Raw genomic sequence first — 23,406 nt, forward strand, 5'->3', positions numbered from 1 at the left:
GTCCTCGGCCGGCAAAGAGAGTGTGTATGTTTCTGCCATTTTTGCTATCAAGAAATTAGAGCGAGTTCTGTATCAAGGGAATCCGTTTGTTTTCCCCCAAAAAGGGGCGTTAACCTTCGATGACGCAAAAGTAGTGTTGGTCTATACTGTTTTATTTTTTTGTATTTTATTTTTTTATATCATTACTCTTTATTTGCTCTCTTTTATTCTGTGAAACCTTACTACATGTATGGAATATCCGTTTTATAAAAGCAATAAGCCCCGTGAAGCTGTGGTTTACAGTGAATTTATAAGAGCTAAGGTGGTTAACTGTCAGGGACCAAGCAGTTAAGCAAGAGGTGTCGCAAGGGAAGTTCAAAAATAAGGATTTTAATTCCCAAAAATCATGACAAGAAAAGAAAATAAAGGTTTGGGCCCAAAAACAAAAGTTAAATAAACAAACAGTAACTAAAGCTCTAAACAAAAAATGACAACTGACTTCTTACAAAGAAACAACGGGGGCTTATATATTGGCTGATCAGACCATGGGAAAACTAACAACAACACTACTACACAAGCTACAAATAACAGCAAAATCTACATAAAACTTATTCCAAAAGGATTAAACATTTAATTAATCTTAATTCAATAAAAGTACTCTATATAATATAAATCCAAACCCTAGAATATCTAAGCAGAGAAGGAGCTATCCCCCCAGGACATAAACAATGGTAGCGTCCAATTAGGCCACCTCCCCTATAAAACTGCTCCTGCTCCAAACGCCACCCCTTTAAGCCAGCCAACTTCCTGGATCTCTCCCGGGTGTGGAATCCAACACTGGTAAGCTCAGAAACAAATAATTACACAAACAAAATGACAATCCAAAATTAATTACTTCTGAATACTTCTGAATGGTCAACTAAATAAAATTCAGTGTATGTGAAATGAACTTTGTGTCCTGTGAGTTATTTGTAACTAAAGAAATGTTTGCAACAAATGTGAATGAAATGTATACAAATAATCCTAAAGAAAAACATCATAAACCGCTCTCAAATTGGTTGTGAGGCCATGGCTGAGGCCTTCACATTAACAAACGGCCCATAACTGTTGTAAATTCAATGTAATCCATGGCTTCTTGGGGCTTATTGCTTTATTATTATTTTTTTTATTTATTTACTTTGGATGCAGAAATAGTACAATTATTCATTTAGTTAGTCAGTTAGTGGTTTAGTGGTTTAAGTTATGATTTTTTCGTAATCAACCACCTTTCAAAATTTTAGAACCATTCCCATTAAGAACACCATCCAATCACAACTATATACAGTAAATTCATAGTCTTAAGTTTGAGTGATGTCAACAAGTTCAGTTGAGTTAATTAATAGAAGGTCAGCTTAAATAAATAATGCATGTAGTTGATATCTCATAAACTCTCCTTTCAAAATCCGATCACATGTATTCTCATGGGGCGGTCACACTGCACTTTTCTCTCCATTGACTTCCATTCATACGCATGCGAATACGTCAGACCGGAAACGCAAGCTCATGCGAAAAATTTCGCATTTCGCTGCTTTCCAAAGTTCACGTTTGGTGAACTCTGACCTGCGAATTCGCATCACGTGACGATGTGGGACCAGTAGAAGATCGATACGTCACTACGTGACCTCTCTGTTCAGAAATAAAAAAATGAAGGAAGCAATATATAGCTGTAGCCAGTGTCCTATTTTATATAAAACATATTTAAAAGATTATAAAAATAAAAAAGAAGCTGCATAGTTCGTAGTGTCAGAGGAAACAGGAACAGATGGCACATTTGAATGAGGACGTTTTAGATTTTTTTATTGCTTAGGGCGTATATATTTATATAGAGAGAGACACAGAGATTGCAATACAATAAGACGCTTTCGACGCTGTCGCAAAAGACACAGTACAAGCACATATTAATCCATGTTGTGATAACTGTGGAGAGACCGTTTTATCTGGCTCCCGCCCATTCACATCGGCGTCCGAAATAATTTCGCACGTTTAAAGTCTATTGTGACCGCCCCTTCAGGAAATACATTTGAGCTACATGTACATTCTGTAAACATTATAATAACAGTCTCGCCTTGTTTATCTTCAGAAAAGGATGGTAATACTGGGACTTTACAGGATCTGAGAGACTATTATAGAGACAGTTTTTACTCCAAAAGAAAGAAATGATGAGCCCTTTAGATACTCCACTTCTAGTAACGCCACCTTTGTTTTCTTTCACTTTCTCTCATGGTTTTTCAGGTTGCCGCCCTTTCCTCAAGATCTACCAGGCTATGCAGCCCGTCTACACATCTGGGATCTAGTAAGAAACACCCCATGTTTTCCTACACGGTATTGCTCATGCTTCCCTGGCGTGTAGCCCAGCCTTTAAGACGTCCAATCCCAGCGGCCCTCTGTGTCTGAATCACACACACTCACAGCAGCCCACATGTGCTCTTCCCATACATCACTGAACTCGGCCGCTGTAGCTTCCTGCATGCTCTCAGACTGCAGCTGTGTTGTTATCGGTAGAGATGACCCTTTTTGTTAAACGCAAATACAAAGTTTGGCAGCCATGCATCGTTAAGTTTAGGCCTATGTTTATGTTTAGTAGGGGTGTCACGATTTCGATTTTAAATCGAAATCGATCGAAATTAAGTCACAGTCTCGAACTTCGAATAAAAAAATGGAATCGTCGATGCTGCCACGCCCCCATGTTGTATGACGGCAAATCAAGAAACGGGAGCCCGCGAGCTCATTTCAAACTCTCGCGCGCGCGTGACATGTACTCTGCGCGCAATAAAAGCCCTCGCTCGCACATGCTCATTCCCCACATCCTCGCGCTCGATCATCTCACCTCTGCTCGCACGAACAATTTTATTTTTGTCAGTCGTGGGGCGGGGCTTGCTGTTTTAGTTGTTATCTCAAATGTCATTGGTTATTCCCCTTTTCCTAAAGTCAGTATTCGACGTCTGTTAGAAAATGAGTAATAATTCACTTGACTTGACCCATGACTTCATCAGTGGACCAGATACATGCGAGTAATAATTTCTTTTGCTTGTTTAATTTATTTTTGTCTTTAATGTAATTTAATGCATTGTTTATAGAGTAGATCTTTTGTAGATACTTGATTAACTGGAATTCTTCTGATTGCTAGTGATTGCAGTCTTGTAATAAGAGATACACATATTTTACAGACTGTAATGATGCACACACACACACACACAAACACACACACACATACTGTACATACATACATATTATATATATATATATATATATATATATATATATAAATCTAAATGAATGACAGTGAAGTGTTTAACAAGTGTTTTATCTTTAATCTTTTAAATAGATACGTCATAATATTTGAAGGTTAGTTTAGTCATTTTTTATTGTTTTTGTTTGTTTTGTTATGAACTTGAATGTCATCTTTTGTGACTGCACTTACAAAAGAGAAACTGGATGGCAGTTTATTTTAAGTTTTCAATTGACTAAAGATATAAGTTATTGTTACATTATGTTGTTAATGAAAGTTTTAAATTTGACAGTGTAATGTGGTACATTGCAAACAAAGGTCAGATATTATATTACATAAAAGTCTAGTTTGAAAAATGACAATCTGTGCTTTAAAGAGAATAAATGTAAAAATCGAGAATCGAATCGAACCGTTAACTTAAAATCGAAAATGCAATCGAATCGAGGATTTGGAGAATCGTGACACCCCTAATGTTTAGTGGGGTTTTTTTGTGATTAACTTGTGTCTGACTGATGTTTACAGTAACGTCCAAGGAGACAGTCAGACCAGTATCTGCATCACCATTGAACCTGGCCTGCTTCTGAAAGGAGACATCCTGGTAAGAATGAATCTCACAAAACATGTCAAAAAACCCAAGTAAAAAAAAAAAATAATAATAATTTTATAGAGACAATGAAGTCTATTTTAGGGACGTATGGATCAGAATTTTTTAATGACATTTTAATAAGTTTTAATACATTTTCAGTTTTTGTTTATTATTATTGTACTGTATTTTACTTTTGTCTTTATTTAAATAATAATAAATTATTATTTATTATTACTATTATTATTATTATTATTATTATTATTATTATTATTATTATTTATCATGATTAATCATATACAAAATAAATTTTGTTTATGGAATCTATGTATATGTGCAGTTTATATTTATAATGTTTATATAAACACACACCCATACAGTATATATATGTATATATATATATATATATATATATATATATATATATATATATATATATATATATATATATATGTAGAAATATTTTTGTATGTATATGTAGAAAGATTTTTGTATTAACTTATATATTTATATTCATATAATTTATATTATATATAAAAATATTTAATATAAACAACATATTTTTCTTAAATATATACATGCATGTGTATTTATATATACATAATAAATATATACAGTACATAGACATTTATTATGTACACAAACACTTTTATTTTGGATGTGATTAATTGTGACTATTATATATATTGCACTAGCACTATATAGCAGTTATATATATATATATATATATATATATATATATATATATATATATATATATATATATATATATATATATATATATATACTGTGTGTGTGTGTGTGTGTGTGTGTGTGTGTGTGTGTGTGTGTGTGTGTGTGTGTGTGTGTGCCTAATTATTGTGATATCAATGTCACAATGTAAACAAATCCTACTGGTCCTGAAATTGTCAAACATAAAATTTAATTTCTTATTGTTTTCTTAGATTTTGAGTAAAATCTGATCTTTTCAGAGTTGAATTAAGACCACATAAACTGGGGGAAACAGCTTGGCACAAGTTCCTCCTCCATTTATGGGCATTTCTCAGAGCAACACGCCAATAATAAAGCAGGATGTCTAGAGGGGCATCCATCAGACCTTCGTTCCTGACGAGAGCCACGTTTCTCTGCATGGATTTATTTCCATTTTATCTCAAAGCTTTTTGGAAGAGAAAGTGCTTTATCATCTGCCATAATGCTGTGCTTGTAGAGGGGCTTTTCTCTGATTGGCTCAATTTCAGAAGTCCTTAGTAAGCAAAATCAATCAGAGCTGATCTATAGAGGACTCTAATCTGATCACGAACCACAACATTGCACTGCACTTCTGCCAAAGCATATTGTAGATCAATATACGCCTAGCACAAAAGAGCTTCCCTTGAGGAACAAAGAGGTTCAAATGTTTGAGATAACTGAAAATACTTAAATATTGCAATATTTATCAATATTCGGTTCTGTATGCATGCATCCCTCTTGCTTAATCTCCATCGTGATTTTAGTTTTTGTATTCTCAGAGAAATGGCTTGTTTTTAAAAGCTTCGTTTTGTTAAGTGTGACTCACTGAGAAGCGTTTTCCTGAGGCGGACCCCCCATGTGTGCGGCTGAGCCTCTGCTGCAGTTTGGGAAAACCGCAGGATGCTCTGCCAGCCCCCATCTTCCTCAATTCGGTTGTGTTTTTGTTTTACTCTCCGAATTGAAAAGCTGTACATTTTTTTTGTCCATCTGCCCCAAGTTAAGTAGGTTAATTATAGTTATTTTGGGCAACAGAAAGAGGGCTACAGTTTCCTCAGTGGCCAGTGAGGACATTTTTATGTCCTTGTCTGGGTTTTGGAGAGGCTCTGTTGTTTTACATACTTTCACTACTCTGACATCTCTGGCTCTGCTGCACCATGGGAAGGCGAGGCGACCAGCATCCAAAACCTCTCAAACAATCCGTTCCAAGCCCATGAATAGAAGTTTCTGTTCTGAATATGTGTGTGTTGATGCGAGATTACATTTGAATGATTTGCCATGCTCTAAAAGGAATGTTCTGGGTTCAGTACAAGTTAAGATCTACTGACAGCACGATTACCACTGAAAGTCGTTTCGGCTCATCCCTCAGCTGAAAACAAAGAAGCATAAATTGTGGTTACAAGTTTAAGTGAAGCAAACTCCACTCACAGGAATTATTTATAAAAATAAAAATTGTGACCCTGGACCACAAAACCAGTCATAAGGATATTTTTTTTTTCCGAAATTGAGATTTATACATCATCTGAAAGCTGAATAAATGGGCTTTCCATTGATGTATGGACAATATGTGGCAGAGATACAACTCTTTGAAAATCTGGAATCTGAGTGTGCACCAAAAAAAAAAAAAAATTTTTTTTTAAAGTTGTCCAAATTAAATTCTCAGTAATGCATATTACTAATTAAAAATTCAGTTTTAATATGAAGTTTACACAATGTCTTCATGGAACATGATCTTTACTTAATATCCTAATGATTTTTGGCATTATATATATATATATATATATATATATATATATATATATATATATATATATATATATATATATATATATATATATATATATATATAATTCTGACCCATGCAATGTATTTTTGGCTGTTGCTACAAATATACCCCAGTGACTTCAGACTGGTTTTTTGCTCCAGGGTCACAATTATCAGTTGAACATTTCCAATTGTAAATCTTTTAAAGTGTTCCTACATTTGTAGGAAATTTACTGTAAATATGTATTTATTTGTTAATTAATTTATTATTTATTAGTGCTGGCAAATGATTAATTGCATCCAAAATAAAAGTTTTTGTTGGGTATGCGCTGTGTATATTTTTTTATGAATATATAAGTACACAAACAAGAATGTATGTATATATTTAAGAAAAATGTTACATTTATATATTAAATATATATGATATCATTTATACAAATATAAATATTTACATGTAAATATTTTCAAATTGTATGCTGTATGTGTCTGTCTCTTTGTGTGTGTGTGTGTGTGTGTGTTTAGGTATACTTATATATTATATAGTGTGTCATTTGTTTTAGCGTTTCACCTGTTGCTGTAAAGTGACGTGTGGTTTCTCCTGTCATCCACAGCTCAAGTGTTACCACAAGCGCTTCCGCAGCCCATCCCGTGATGTCATCTTCAGAGTGCAGTTTCACACCTGTGCTGTTCATGATCTGGGCATCGTCTTCGGCAAAGATGAGCTTGATGAAACATTTAAAGGTATGCTTGATTTCGTTTGGGATTGTATAGTCAAAAGTGTGAATATGCTCTGCCATCTCAGACTATGTTTGGTTGGTTTCATGTGTTCTTGTGTTTGTTTGTTTGTTTGAATCAAATCAGTTGTGTTGAGGACACTGGCTCGATAAGTCCATTTCTTTTTTTTTTTTTCAGATGACAGATTTCCTGAATATGGAAAAGTGGAATTTGTCTTTTCTTTCGGCCCAGAAAAAATCCAAGGTAAGAACTCTTGTCATTGTCATTCAAGGTTCAGCTATTAAATAAATCACAGCAATTTTGTAAATAGAACATAAACTGAGCCCTGCAGCTTCTGAGTGTGGATGTTCTGTGATAGGAATGGACCACCTTGAGAACGGCCCCAGTGTTTCTGTGGACTACAATACCCAGGATCCTCTGATTCGCTGGGATTCTTACGAGAACTTCAACCAGCGCTGTGAAGATTCAATGGAGGGTGAGTGAAGCTGAAGCCTCATTACACAGCTCACTAGCTCTGCTTATTCCTTTAATGACTAATGGTGGCCACTCAGTGTTCACATACTGAAGAGTTTGTGTTCTGGTCATCCATCGCTCCGACATCAAATCATCAGCATTCACTAGAGTTATGTGACAGAGCTGTTATGTGTCTGATAATCTGTGTTTGTGGCGCGACAGAGACTGATTTAATCAGAAGAGTTTGTCGTGTTGATCACAGAGGTCGAGTCGAGGAACTGGAATTGTCCTCACACCCATTTGGTCTAAACTGTGAGCCTCCTAATTCTAAGTTGTGGTGTGCTTCTGGTCCTCAGACATTTGATTTGTTGTCCTTTTTTGAGACCTCCTCATTTGGTGGGTCAGCTCTCTGTAGAGGGAAAGTCAGAGTGAGGAATGCAAGGAGGACATGTATGCAATTCTGTTGAGGTTTGGGTGGAAGTAGTGCATGTGCTTTAGTTTATGTACCTTTTTAACTTATTTGTGACATAAATAACAAGGTCTTCTCCAACTTTCTAGATTTTGACTACCAGTATTGTGCAAGATTCAGTCGCTCGTAGAATGTACCAACCATTTGTAATGGCTGAAGAAATTACTGCAATTTATCGACCGATTCATACTGTCAAAATTGGTGCTTGCTTATTATTAATCTTAAAAATCGTATAAATCTTTCTTCCCCAAACGTTTGATTGGTAGCGTATCATGGTTTCCAAAAAAATCTGAAGCAGCACAACTGTTTTTAACATTAATATTAATAAAAAAATGTTTCTTGAGAAGCAAATCAGCATACTAGAATGATTTCTGAAGAATCATGTGACACTTGAGACGCCAGTAATGATGCTGATAATTCAGCTTTGATATCACAGATATTTCCGAATAACTTAAGATAGAGAATTGTTATTTCTAATGGTAAATATGTTAAACAGTATAACTGTTATATAAAAGTCAAATAATTTCAGCCTTGATGAGCATAAGAGCATTAAACAATCTTACTAACCCCAAACTTTTTAATGGTAGTACATCAAGAAATCATACTCAGTGCTGCAGCGGTTACATATTGTTTGTTTGGAGAGGAGTTTAATCTGTTCACCACCACCTATAAATCAGACCAAAAATGGTGATTTCAACCAGATTTTGTGATTGTTTTGTTTTATTTTGTGACTGTGGGTTGTCTGGAAGTGGTCTGGAGGCTGGTACGGTCCCGATATTGAATAGAAAACATCCCACAGAGCCCAGTTTCCCCGTGGGCATCTGACCACAGTCACTCCACAGCCCCCGGCGTCCCGAGCCCTTCCCTCGTCAGCTTCCAGTGGCATTTGGTGAAATATTCCAGGCGTTGGCTGAGAATCGTGCAATTCATGCAGTGAGGAGACAGTCAGACCAATCCTGTCCAGTCACAATGTCCAAAACGGCTACAGCTATAAATGATTTTGTCTTCGAAAACACCCATGCGGCGTGTTTATGTTATCTGTTCGACACAAGTATGTTTTGATTACTGCAATCCAAAAAATACTTTTAAAACCGTCGAGACTGGACGGCCGTGTTGTTTTTAATATCCCTGGGGTCAAGTTTTAGCAGCTCCAGTCAGTTTAGCACACATTTAAATTCTACTCTGTTCTGTTGAAGACATTTGAGATGACGGGCTATAAAGTCTGCCGCCCCTTTTGACCAGTCCCTGCTTTAAATAGTGAAGGCAGTAATAGGAGGCTCTTAGCTGCCACCTTTAAAAAGAGTGTAAACTAATCCAAATCTCTGGTCAAGAGGCGAGACCCCAAACTGCCCCATTTATAAGATGCCTACATATTTATCATTCAAAGGTTTGGGGTCATGCAGTGTTTTGAAATAAGTCTCTTATGCTCACAGAGGCTGCATTTATTTGATTAAAAATATGGTAAAAACTATATATATATATATATATATATATATATATATATATATATATATATATATATATATATATACTGTTTTCCATTTTCAAACCTGAATTTTCAGCATCATTCCTCCAGTCTTCAGTGTCACATGATCTTCAGAAATCCTTCTAATATGCTGATTTGCTGCTCATTGAGTGCAATCCCCTGCATGCAGAGTCAGTCTTCAGTCTGGAAAGGGCACATTTGCAAATGAATTTAGATGCCTTTCACAGTAAAACATCTCCATTGAGTGACTGCAGCCAGAGGACCGACTCCAGAGACATGATAAGCAGCCAGATATTATGCCTTTGTGCTGGAGTCCATGCGTCCCGTCTGCAGAGACTGAAGGACTGACTGACATTGTCAGAGGAGAGAACGACTGATAGACCAAGAACAGTGAACTCGCGTCATCACTGACGTTATCCTTCCTTCGCTGACTCTATGCTTGATTAAACAGCTATTAATGTGTCATTTATTAAAGTCTGAAGTAATTTAAAAACTACACAGTGGAAATGATTAATGCGTAATTGTGGCGTGCAGCAAATTCAAATATTCATAATGAAATAGTTCACCCCTTATCATTTTATCATTTATTATTTTCTTTTTTTTTTTGTCTTTTTTGCATGATATTCACGATTGCTTGTTTCAATACAATGAAAGGAGAGGTTATTAATTAGTTTGAACGAATGAACAAACTTTTATTTTAAAACACAAAAGGTAAATAGGCTAAAATAATCACCATGCTTTCTCAATTGATTAATCACAGGATACTTCAAGACAAATGTGCGGTTTTACAAGTTTTCTCAAATGTAGTGTTTAAATATGCGAATGATGCACTGTCTAATTCAATATGTGCTAATTTGCGTTCATGTCTAAAACCAGAATCTGAACATTGGATAAAACCTGGTTCAAAATTCATATAAGTGTAAACGGATCTTACAACTTTTTAGATATTTCTTTTTACCACTTAAGTAATCATAAAATATGACACAAAGTCAGAAAAAAAGAGAAATATATTTTTTTTTACAGTGTTTTAGGAACAATATGTTAAATAAAAAAATCTATTATTAATATCTAAATAAATAATAAATAAATCAGGCAAATGATATATGAACAATAAAATAAAATGAAGAATAAAGTTTGTAATAAAACTGCAAGGTTTGGTCTTCGAATACATATTTCTTTAAACATGTATTGTAATTTACACTTACAAAGTGTAATAAAATGAAAGGTAAAATGTGCATATTGGATGCTTTCTCTCTATATGGAAGCAAAAAAAAAAACAACTGAAAACTGTAATGTCTTGTTTCAGTTCCAAAAGTTACACTTGTGTGACTCGTGCTCTAGTCCAAGTTTTCTAAAATCATAGTTTTACAAAGCTAGTAATAGCTGTACCGTAGCTTTGTTTAAGGGACAGGCTGAAATTGGAAATGTTCTTCACATGAGATGCTCTGGAAATGATGTTTGGGACGGCTGATATCAAACCCTGCGTCCTGCCTCAGTGCACACAAGTGCAAACGAGACATTTCATTTTCTCACACAAAGCTATTTCATGACTTCAGAAGATTTGGAATTTTGGAGGTTGATTTATTATATATTGTAAACCATCATCCGTGTTTGTAGTATAGACAAGAGCAGCTTGGAAATGCTTCTCTTTTGTGTTTTCTCCTCAAGAAAGTGCCAAAGAGTTTTTAATGATGAAAAATATAAATTTTTGGGTGAATGATATTAATGCATCTTATACACTTAAAAAAAAATAAAAATAAAAATAAAGCTTTGCAATGTTTTTTTTCTTTTTTTCTTACAGTACTAGAGAAGTAAACCACTATCTTAAAACTCACTCAATCTGTACCGAGCCCCATAATTAGAGTAGCCCACAAATGAGATGGCAGCATTTTAAGATAATAATGCTTTATCTCTTCTTGGATGTTAATAGCTCGGTAATTGATGTCTTATCTGCTTCGTGCCTCGACCACAGATAGCACTTCACTGTTTAACAGGAACTGCTGGCAAGGTTAGAGCAAAACCAGGCCAATCTTTGCTGGTCCACTGATATTTGTACACCTCAGAAACCACACACACTACACTTGCCTGCCTCAGCGCTGGGCTGGAAGCCATCAAAATAGCTTTCCATGTCTTGTTTTCAACGGCAAATTTGCTGTCATGAACGTTTATTATAATAGGCATTGTTAGATTTAATATGTTCTGCAAGTCCATACAGATGTCATTTTGATAATTTGACGTTTCTGAGTGAAATGGAAGGTTTGAAAGGGATTGTGAAATGTGAGCAATGATATTTTTATATATACTCTTCTCGCATAGCATTATTATGCATGTTGTTTTTGGCAGGTCAATTTTGATTTTGATTTTCTTTATATATTATATATATATATATATATACACACACACACACACACACACACACACATAAACTACTGAAGTGATTAAACATAGTTAAAAATGTATTACTTTTTAATATAAAAAATATTGTACAAATTACAGACTGTATATATACAGTTTAACTTTTAATTTTAAATAATTTTGGCCTAAAATTCCTATGACTTTAACCTACAAACTATAATATCTATTTGAAAGTTTGGAGTTAGCAAGACTTGTATTTATTTATTTTTTATTTTTTAAGAATTGCTTAAAACAGCTTTATTTTGTACAATGGCTGATTTTATTTGATCAAAAATATAGTAAAAACATTTATATTATATATTAATATTTAAAATAAGTGTTCCCTCTCTGATTTATTTTATTTTATTTCATTTTCCAGCGATGTTAAAGCTGAATTTTCAGTATCTGTTTTGTTTTTCTTCTTCTCAGGATTCTTTGAAGAAGAGAAAGTTAAAATATAATAAAATAGGAATGTTTCTTAACATTATAATGTTACTTTACTGTCACTTTTGATTAATTTAATTCACCCTTGCTGAACAAAGGTATTATTTTCTATTTAAAAAAAAAAAAAATAATAAATCATACTGCCCCCTATCACCTAACGGTAATATTAATTGTAATTTGTATGTAAAATTCACATCCATTTTAACCCATACTCTTAATGCTGATTACAAAAGCCCATTGAGTCCATGAAGATATTAGAATTAACATAGAATTGCATAATTCAGTAACCATCCAAACACAGTGCCAAGTCAACATTAAACAAGTGAAAGGTGAGGACAGGCGTTACGACTGTAAAAACAATCCCTCTGTCCGTCAGTGTCTTTGTGGTGGCTCTGACTCTTGGGGTTGAGCGTGAAAGACTGGAGGGGAGTCAGGAGACAGAGCCCAGGCCTTGTTTACATGGCCTCCCCATATTTGGCCGGGGCCCTTCCCACAGCATTTTTGGGATGGTTGGGCAAGAAAAGTGTGACGACGGGGAGATGGGATTGGAGAGGCGCTGACAGAGATGGTGTGTGAAAAAGAGCCAACTCCTCCAGCCCGGATAGCAAAAAGCCTTTTTTGTTATCAGTCACTAGAGGGAGAGTGACCGAGAGAAGAGTCTCTGTTCACTGCACACACACGGATGAGACTGGATCCTGATTGTTACTGTCTTATTTGGACCGTAAAAGCCCAGAAAAGGTAGAAGAAGTGTTTGGGGAGGACTGTTGAAGCTGATCAGCTCTGAGGTAAAGTTGTGTCAATGATTTGTCCTTCACAACCTATGGTCAGTGACTTGTTGTGTTAACACACATGGATTCTTCAAGTAACGTCTCTGTGAAGTTTTACATTTGTGTTGTTGTTGAAACTTTTATTGTAATGAATTAATGTATTTTCCCCCGTTTTGCTATAGTGTTAAAGTTGACATTTGTCAGGCATTCTATTCTCTCTTGATTTGTCTCCCAAACAGAATGTTTGAAAACCAGAAATTTCGCTTTTACATAATTACAAATTATTCGGTGTCGTTATCAATTTTGGCTTTATTTGAGAATATTGGATACATTTCTTTGATTTGTATTTTTTTATTTCATTTTTGTATTATCTTGTTTATTTAATTACTCATTTTATTTTATTTTTATTTTTACAATTACATTTATAAATACAATTATTTTATAAATAAAAAGATAAATACAAATAAATAGATCATCGTTAGTAAATATATTTTTATTATGACTTTTTTATTTATTTATTTATTTTTATAAAATCTGTTAATTGGCTGCTAGCTATCGTCATCACACACAGAGACGCCAAACCTCTTCACAGAAAATGTTTTTCACTTTAAGGTCAGTCAAGGTCACGGTCAGGTCTTTATTTGAGTAAACGTGACACATTCTTTAATACACATGAAACAGTTGAAGAACTTTTATTTTTCAAGATTTAAAGTCAATATATTTCAGTCAAAAGTGTAGAAAATTGTACAAATAATGTGATAAAAGTATGATTACACCCTTATTATTTTTGTTGAAGCATAATATGAAGTTTTCCAAGGCTGCTTAACTTCCAACTATTTAAATGCGTTTTCAAGACTCGGAGTGCTAATATACTTAGTTTGAATTAATGAGAACCCAACAGGTTTTAATTGTGCCTTTAGAAAAATTGCAGCGTTTCGAATAAATCTCGCTGGCTGCATTTCGTTTCACCAACTCAGACTCATATTAAGTATTTTTTTCCCAAGGTTTTGCAGGCACAGCTGATTTCCTTATTATGAGTCTAAGTGCGGTTAGCACATATTTAAGCTAAGCTCTTAAACAGAGCTGCGACTACAGTTTCATCACAGTTGTTGCAGGATTGGTGTATGAATTGCGTTTTGGAGCTCAGCTGTGCAAAGCTGAGCTTTATTATGGTCTATTTGTGAGGCTGGCAGTCTAACTGTTACGTAATAAACGTGTCTACGCATCAAGCTGGCTTCAATTAAACCTTCTTGCGATGGGCGGTTGGGTCTCTCCATCTTGAACGTTGTTTAATTTTGTGGCTAGAAACCAGTAGCTTTGCCAACAAAATTAGACCATTAACCCTTTCAGCAGGCTGTAGTTGAGTTCTCAGCACAGTCGTCAACAATGCTAGGCTTTTACTGTCACCATCTGTTAACACATGACACCAGAGTTGCACTTTTCGTGTTTCCCCTCTGACAGATTTAACTACCTGAGGCTGTTTGTTCACGTGTGTGGTCTTCTGGATGTTTTTGTCGTGTTGTTCTGACACAGTGATAAAGGCTAAGGTTGGTAAAGTTGGAAATGTCCACTGCAGGTGATTCCTGTCACAATCTGAGTTTGGAACGGTCTGTGGACAGGATTCTGCTATAGAGTAAGTAAATGAAGATGAAGATGATGATGATGATGATGATGATGATGAGAGGAGGCCGAATAGGATGGGAAAATTCCCAAACTTGAACACCTGTCACCTGTAGGAATGTACTAACCACTTATTTCTGGTGAGTAATGCCTTAAAACACTGAACAGGTCTCATAAAAAAGGAGGCATATTTGTAGGACCATTAAGATTTGTTTGCATAAGGACAATTTCTTTTTATTGCAGTACTGGAATGTTTTACCTTTGGAAATTTGTATTTATTTTTACTTTGCAAATTTCTCAGTAGTGATTTACGTTATATTTCGCTGTTGTAATATGATTATTTAAAAATATATATATATATATACTTCCCAAATTTTTCAGGAGTGATTTACATTTAATTGTATTACTGTAATATTATTAGGTTAATTTAGTAGGTTTAATTTTCTTTTAGTAAATTATAATTCCTTTTTTTCGGAGGAGTGAAATATGACCTGAACATGTTCTTGACTGGTTTTGTAAGATTTGTCCAAGCACAAAAGAAACACATCTGTGCTGCATGCTATTTACATCCAATCTGGGATGTGCGTCTGACACCATGGATCTAGTGTCATGAGATGTGTGCATGTGTTGTCTCAGATCTCTGCTTTATGCATACAGGATGAGTCTTTATCATGTAAACAGGCTTTAGATTTGTCCCTCTATATCTCAGGGATTAGACTGCTTTGACTCCGAACTCATTGCGTAACATGGCAAATGTCAGAGCTTCTCAAAGGCCTGTGTGCACATCATGCCCAGAATGTTCCTGAATCGCTCCTCCAGTTTTCCCGAACACAGAGACTCAGTTGTTCAGAGTGTGTCTGCCGTAGGCTGTTTTGTCAGGCTGTGTCCAGGGCTTTCAGGAGGATTCACATTTAGCCAATCGTAACATTTGACCTTTGACCTTTGCCTTCACACCCACGACACGCCTGCAGCTGCTGTCCAGACCCCTCTCGCCTGTCGTCCGCTCGCTGGATCTGTGTTTGTCTTTAGATTTAACTACCGTGCAGAGAAGAAACGCTCTCTCGTGAAGAGAGGCAGCCGATCAGAACTCCACCTCCTCTCTCTTCCACTTTACAAGACAAGATTGTCCCGTTTCTCCAGCATTCCAGAGGCCTACGCACATAGCTCAGCACGGGTCAGATATTCCCCCCTAAATAGCTCGAACTGACCTGTGACAGATGGCGGTGATGAAGAGTCCAGTTATGTGTGCCCTTCTCCCATTAGCGCTGATTGACTCACACAGCCACTGGTTAGTTAGATACCTGGGTCCAGTTGCAAAAAAGGTTTAGACTAGTCTTTAAAGTTAGTCATCTGATTTTTTTTTACATTAAGACATAAAAACATAGATTGGTCTCAGTTGAAGTTGGTCTGATTAGTTTTTAATACATTGTCTTAACATAGAGGCTGAGTTTATGGACAAATTACTATATAACCTGCCAAATGAATTCTTTGTTTAGATATGCTGCTCTTTGCCTGGAATCAGTTACAAGATTATACCTTACCCTGTTATTTCGAATTTAGTTCAGTGTGGTACTTATGGAAGCTTGTTTCCACCACAGGATGAAAAAGGAAAGTAAAAAGTAAAAATGAGTTGAAGTGTGATATGTAGACTTAGAATTATTGCAAAAAAAGATGGAATTGCCACATGATGAAACCATGAAGGTAAATGTGAGTTGAGTTGAAATAAAGACTCAAAAAAAAAAGGTTGCAATTGCAGGTCAAAAAGGTAATTTACCTTATATTTGTTTTATTTTGTGGTGAAGACGATAACAAAAACAAATATTTCTGAGATGTAAATTTGAAATGGCTGAAAAAAAATCAGAATTCTGAGTTTATTCCGATTCAGATTTTTTTTAAAGTAAGAATTATGAGATAGAAACTGTTTACAGCTAGTGTTAAATTGTTGTTTTCTTCACCTTAAACTTGGCATAAAATGAAAATTCATCTTGTGCATTTTTTAACTACAAGTTGTTGATTTTATTGCGAATGATGCATTCATGCAAATTTCATAAAAAAAAAAAAGTACTGTAAATTAAAAAACATTGCCACTGCAAATGCATAAATAACTTTGTCTAGTTTTTTTTTTTTTTTTCATTTCGAGTGTTTGTCACTTAAAAATGTGCTTAATGAGGAAATGGTCCTTGGTTCAGTACAATAATCTTTAGATTCTGAGATGAAATATGGTGTGTTCTTGGCAGGTTTTTGTGAGATTTACCCTAATACTTTGGACAACTAGCAACTAGCCTGGGCATAAATGTTATGTCTGGAGATGCCTTGTTTTTTTTTTTTAAATAAAGTTCAAGTTTTCTGTAGCTGCTTTACTAGTTATCCTTTAAACCTTAATTAATTGCGTCATCAATTGCTTTAGGGATGAATCTTTTCTCTAGCCACAGGTTTTATAAGTTAACTACAGATATAGTGAAAAGCCAATTCTACATGCGATACGCTCATAGAAACAGGGCTACATGTGAGCAGAACCGCAACATGCAGTTTCCTTCTGATTTTCAATATGCCTCATTTAGTTTTGATTCAGTAATTCATTGTTTTGGTTCTCCAGAGCTCTCTGAGGGCTAATGATGAAGTGTGTGATGAGGAGCTGGTGTGTGCGGTCTGTGTGCGTAAGTGTGTGGAGCGAATGGCCCGGGCCAGTTCTCAACCACAGTCAGCCGCTGCATGCCTATCAAAGAACCGCCCTCGTTTCGCCCGCTCTCTTCCCAGCGCTTTGAGAGGGGCGTGATTGCTTTTCCTTAAAGGCAGCTTAAGCGCCAGTGAAACATTACCCGTGAATGGCCTCTCGCTGGAGTCACGTGGAAAGCTGCGTGCATGAAGCTAAATGTCCGGCTTTATCACTGAAAAATAGAACCGATTGGGAACCAGCGAGTGTACACATCCTAAATCTCATCTTGGTTTGTGTTTGTTTAGACTGGATCCAATTCTGATTTGGTTTTGAGATTCCGTTTTAGGACTTATGATAAGTAATGAAAATTGTTTCAGTTTGTTGAGACCGTTAAGTCAGTATCAGTACATCCAACCTGTTTTCATAGTAATGCCTAGTTCTTTCATGGAACTCTAGATGGCACAGGCTAATGTAACTGAAAATGATTGGTTCCTTTTGCATATGCAGCTAATGAGCTTGCTGCTTTACATTTAAATGGCTGGTAAGCATCCATTTGAGGATTGTGCTGCATGAGTTCATTTGAAACCCTCCACCTTCCCCAGCTCCACCTGTATAGATATACTGTAGGGTTAGATTTAGGGGTAGGTTCAGGGTTAGTACCTAGTTATTACATAGTTATTATGTTGGCTTGGCAACAAGCCAACATACTGTTATGCTATTTAAACTTCTTCTTTTTCTTATTATTATTTTTCTGACACAGAAATTCTAAACGCTACTCCTCCTAGGGCTTTAAAGCCACAAGCCCCAAACTCGGCAGACACCTGCGGGATAGAGCGGTGCAGGTTGCTATATCTTTTCAGAATGATCAGACTTAAATTTTTTTTTTTATTAATTTTTAAATGTAAAAACTCATTACCCATAGACTTCCATTGTCTGAGAAAAATCGCGCCCCTACTGGTTGCAATACCCGGAGTTTTGTTTACTTTCACTTTTACATTGGTTAAAAATACAAGTAAATAATACAATTTCCCTCAAACTGACAAGCTAAACCAACATATCTGATTACAGGGGTCAGGGCTCATTAATAATTTATTTCTGGGCAGAGACCAGTCAGACGAGAGAAGAATCACGGCTGGTCAGCTGCTGGAGGCATTGTCTCTTAGAGCTCACAACGAGCGAATTTATTCTTATTTAAGACCTTTTAAAACGGCGATTGCACGCAATCCACACGTTAGAGCACACCAAGAGCTAAATTCAGATGTTTCTGAACTGTTTAAAGTAATAACATGATATATTCGCGGCAGCCAACTGCCCGCGAGCTAGCGATGTATTTCTCTGAACACTTGAAGTCCACAGAGAAATTACAGCCTTTCACATTAAAACACTGCAGCGAAACGGCACAAAACAATTAGAAGAATATATTATACACATGAAAATGAGTGTTTATATGTGCTTGTGAGATTTATCTGTCAGGCTGAACATCGCAGCGATTGCTCAGCGTTGCATAACATGGTAAAGCAGGGAGCTACACTGAGACCAAAAGGGTCGCATGCATCACTGATTATTTTTGTACCTACTTATGTGTTATGCTATGATTTAATATGACCATTTATTAAAACAGAAATGTGTATTTTAAGAATACGTTTTATAACGTAAATTATGTCTCTGGCCAAAGAACAGAGAGAAAGACGAGAGAGAAATGAGCGCTTCCAAAAATAATATCACAGCGAATTGCACGAATCCACCCATTAGAACACAACAAGAGCAGAATTCAGGTGTTTTTGAACTGTTTATGTGTGCAAAATGAAATATAATTTGACAGCGTGATACAGCTTATGAATACTTGATGTCTGGGCAGAGAGCAGTCAGAAGAATCAGAGAGAAGAATCACGGCTGCTCAGCTCAGGCTGTCTCCACGGAGCTCACAAAGAGCGAATTTATTCTTATTTAAGACCTTTTATAATTAAATTATATCGACGATTGCACGCAATCCACACGTTAGAACACAGCAATAGCTGAATTCAGATGTTTCTGAACTGTTTAAAGTAATAACATTCGCGGCAGCCAAATGTCCGCGAGCTCGCGATGTATTTCTCTGAACAAGTCTAAATAGAGAATTCACAGCCTTTCACATTAAAACCCTGCAGCGAAACGGCACAAAACAATTAGAAGAATATATTATACACATGAAAATGAGTGTTTATATGTGCTTGTGAGATTTTATCTGTCAGGCTGAAGTTCTGAACGTCACATCAATTGCTATCCATCCTCACAACATGGTAAAGTCATTTATATATATATTTTAAGAGCTTCTTAAAATATTAATGCACACAATCCACTCATTAGAACAAAACAAGAGCATAATCCAGGTGTTTGTTGAGCCGTGCAAAACGAAATATCATTTGACATTGAGGGGAAAAAAGTAACTGTAACTCCATGAATACTCAACGAAGAGACAGAGATATATCTATAGAAAGCTTGACATGTCTACTTTTAAAACAAACAAGTGCTGCCGAACAAATATTCTGTGATAAAGTAATCCATATCAAAACAACGCAATGTCCTTTTTTCACGTCTAATGTATGGAAGGCCAAGAGGGTCAAATACACGTGAATTTTAACGTGTCTCTGTAAAGGGTCTACTTTTTTTGGATACAAACATAATAACAACAAAACTTTGGGCACTTATAAAATAAAGATAACAAACAAGGTGTGCTGTCTGCAGCCTTGGTCTGCGATGATCTTCATTTACAAACACGTCATTAAAATAAACTGTAACTCCATGAATACTCAACGAAGAGACGAGAGATATATCTATATCTATAGAAAGCTTGACATGTCTACTTTTAAACTAAACAAGTGCTCCCGAACAAATATTCTGTGATAAAGTAATCCATATCCAAACAAAGCGATGTCCTTTTTTCACGTCTCCTTTCATTATATCTAATGTGTATGGAAGGCCAAGAGTGTCAAATACACGTGAATTTTAACGCGTCAACAACACGTTAAATACGTGTATTTCATGCGTAGACAACACGTATTTAATATTATTTATTTATCGGCGCTGCACAACATGGTAAAGTCATTTATATATATTTTTAAGAGCTTCTTAAAATACTATATTACTCCAATGTTATATCCAATATTATTTAACGTGTTAAATAGTGTTGTTTACAAGTGAAAAATCAGCGGGTATTTAACATGTATTTCACGTGAAATACACTGAAGTACACCTTAAAAATCAGTTTGAAGAGGTCAATGTCATTGGCTGCTGAGGACTTGGGTCAAACCACTTCTGTGAGCTTAGTGGTTGGGGTGTACCATCCATAGACAGGCAACCACCATTTAACATGCTATAGATCAGCTTATTCAGCCTTATTATTTAGTCTTTTTTCTTTTCTGTTTTGTATAGCCTATAGAAATAATATATTTAAGTTTCAGTTTTATGAAATATTTATTTTATAATAAATAGTAATTACAATTTTGTGGTGATAGTATAAAGTTTATAAAAGTTACAGTATTTTGTAATGAAACAGGACTTTTTGTTTAGCTGTTGACTCGCCGAAGTATACTATATATAGTGTCCCTTCTTTAATTTTTCAGTAATGTGTGATAACTTAAAATATGTTGTCAGTACTATTAAAATAAGATTAAATTGAATGGTATTTAGGAGATTATGGTTTTTGCATGACTTATTTCGCATTCAACTAGACAACCCTGTTGTAGCTGTTATCATAGCCTAGGCTTTTTATTTAAAAAGAAAAAAGCAAGGGACCATGGAAAAAGACTGTTGCAGGTGTATTTTTTATGGTATTTTTTTTGCAGCGGGACAACTCAAGAATGTTGGGCACACAAGTACTGTGGCTCTTTTGCCCCATGGCCAAGATGGCCAAGCCAACATCAAAGTTAGTTCACTAACTTTTAATTCTAGTTGTAATTACTATAATAAGTACATAGTATGTACATGAGGAACAGGACTGTAAAATAAAGTGCTACCGATATGCTACAGGTAATTGTACATGCTATTTGTGCAGCAGTTATGTGTTAAATACTCGCCGCCATATGCAGTCTCTAAAATCTGATTTCACAGATGTATATGATTTAAACGGGATTGTAAAAATGTTAGATTCCATGTTGTTTAGATTGCAGACAGCTAAAATGATGCCAAAACCCTTTTTTTTTTCACTGCCTGTCAGAACAAAGATATGATCTTATATTGTTGTAAGGTGCTAACTGCTTGTGCGAATTTAGTTGGAGTAGATGTGGTGAGGTTCTGTTCAGTTTGTCTTTTCTCTGTGGTTTAATCACACAAAGCTTTCCCAACTCTTTCATCTCTGCCTTTATATAGGAGGCCCATCAAAAAGCATCTTTAATGCATATTTAATGTCCTGCACTTACCTTATACAGCCTCCATTAGCAGAGAGCTCTTGTGATGAGTGTCTGTCAGCTCAAACACAGCACTTTGTCTTCTTCTCAAGTGCTTACACAATGTTTTCTCAGCAGCTCTTGACTCTTGAGTTACAGTGACCACCGCACATTTCATTAAAACTTAAATCACATTCATATTCCTTGAATGGCATAGTATAAAATACTTTTGTAGCAATTTATATACATTTCTTTAAAGCAAATATTACTCCAGTCTTCAGAGTAACTTGATCCTTGAGAAATTGTTCTAATATGCTGATTTGCTGCTCAAGAATTATTTCTTATTATTACCAGTGTTGAAAACAGGGGAAAACTATTTATTTATTTATTTCAGGATGAATATATTTTTTTTTACACTGCCCTAATACTGCCCTAATATTTTTACTGATTCTTTTGTCTTTTAAAGAAGATTATTTTGCTCAACAAAGCTGTATCTATTTGATAAAAAACCTAATATATATATATATATATATATATATATATATATATATATATATATATATATATATATATATATATATATATATATATATATATTGTGAAATATTATTGCAATTTAAAATAAGTTTTCTATTTTAATATACTTTATAATATAATTTATTCCTATGAAGCAACGCTGAATTTTCAGCATCATTACTCTAGTCTATTTTGAATAATTGCTGCTCTTTTAAATTTTTTATTCATCAAAGAATCAAAGAAAACATAATCACAGGTTCAACTCTGATGATTTCTGAAGATTCGTGTGACTCTGAAGACTGGATTAAAGATGCTGAACATACAAAACTGTAAGAAATGAATTATATTTTAAAGTCTACTAAAATAGGAAAACAATATTAGAAATCGCAATAATATTTCAAAATATAATTTTTTATATAATTATATAATATATATTTTATATATTTTTTTAAATTATATTTATATTATATATAATTTAATTATATAGCCTTGATGAGCATAAGAGACTAAAACAGAAAAAAATCTTACTGATCCCAAACTTTTTGAACTTTTGATACACACACACACACACACACACACACACTGAAGACTGGAGTAATGGCTGTGGAAAAATCAACTTTGCCACCACATTAATAAATTATATTATAGTATATTGTACTTTCTTCTGCACTGGAAGCTACTGTCGTCAAGTCAAATTCTTTGTGTGTTTACTTGGTAAAACCCTTCTGATTCTGATTTCTGATAAAAATAAATGTTTTTTTTTTTTTTAAATAAAGGAGGTGAGTAAGTACTAAAAGCAGCATGAAAATAATTTGGTTATAGTATTTTCTTCATTTTTTGTTTATTTCATAATCATTCTAAGGTCTGCTTTCAGGTTTGATGGCCTGTCTATCAACAGCTTTATATATATATATATATATATATATATATATATATATATATATATATATATATATATATATATATATATATATATATATATATATATATATATATATATATATATTTTTTTTTTTTTTTTTTTTTTTGTCTATCACTGGTGAGCTCTAATAGTTTACAGCACTTAAATTGTTCAAACATTGCCATCATTTGGGAAAAACAGCATGTAAATGCAGATGAGATCAGATGAATTGGGCGGCTGTGTTCAAACCACATTGGTTGGCAAGGGTATGATTCAGTTGT

At 34.8% G+C, this 23,406-nt stretch overlaps 1 protein-coding gene across 11 annotated transcripts in view; it reads left to right on the top strand.

Annotated features, from left to right (window-relative positions):
• Positions 1–23,406, top strand: part of LOC113108284 (tensin-1-like) — a 242,767-nt gene that overhangs the window by 182,128 nt on the left and 37,233 nt on the right. For all 11 annotated transcript variants that reach the window (XM_026271224.1, XM_026271220.1, XM_026271223.1 and 8 more), the window contains 5 exons: positions 2,251–2,311; positions 3,770–3,845; positions 6,932–7,061; positions 7,233–7,298; positions 7,414–7,530. In XM_026271224.1, the coding sequence (XP_026127009.1) occupies positions 2,251–2,311; positions 3,770–3,845; positions 6,932–7,061; positions 7,233–7,298; positions 7,414–7,530 (450 nt within the window). The remainder of the gene's footprint in view (positions 1–2,250; positions 2,312–3,769; positions 3,846–6,931; positions 7,062–7,232; positions 7,299–7,413; positions 7,531–23,406) is intronic.

Source organism: Carassius auratus, chromosome 9 (genome assembly GCF_003368295.1).
Source record: "Carassius auratus strain Wakin chromosome 9, ASM336829v1, whole genome shotgun sequence".
Taxonomy (NCBI): Eukaryota; Metazoa; Chordata; class Actinopteri; order Cypriniformes; family Cyprinidae; genus Carassius; species Carassius auratus.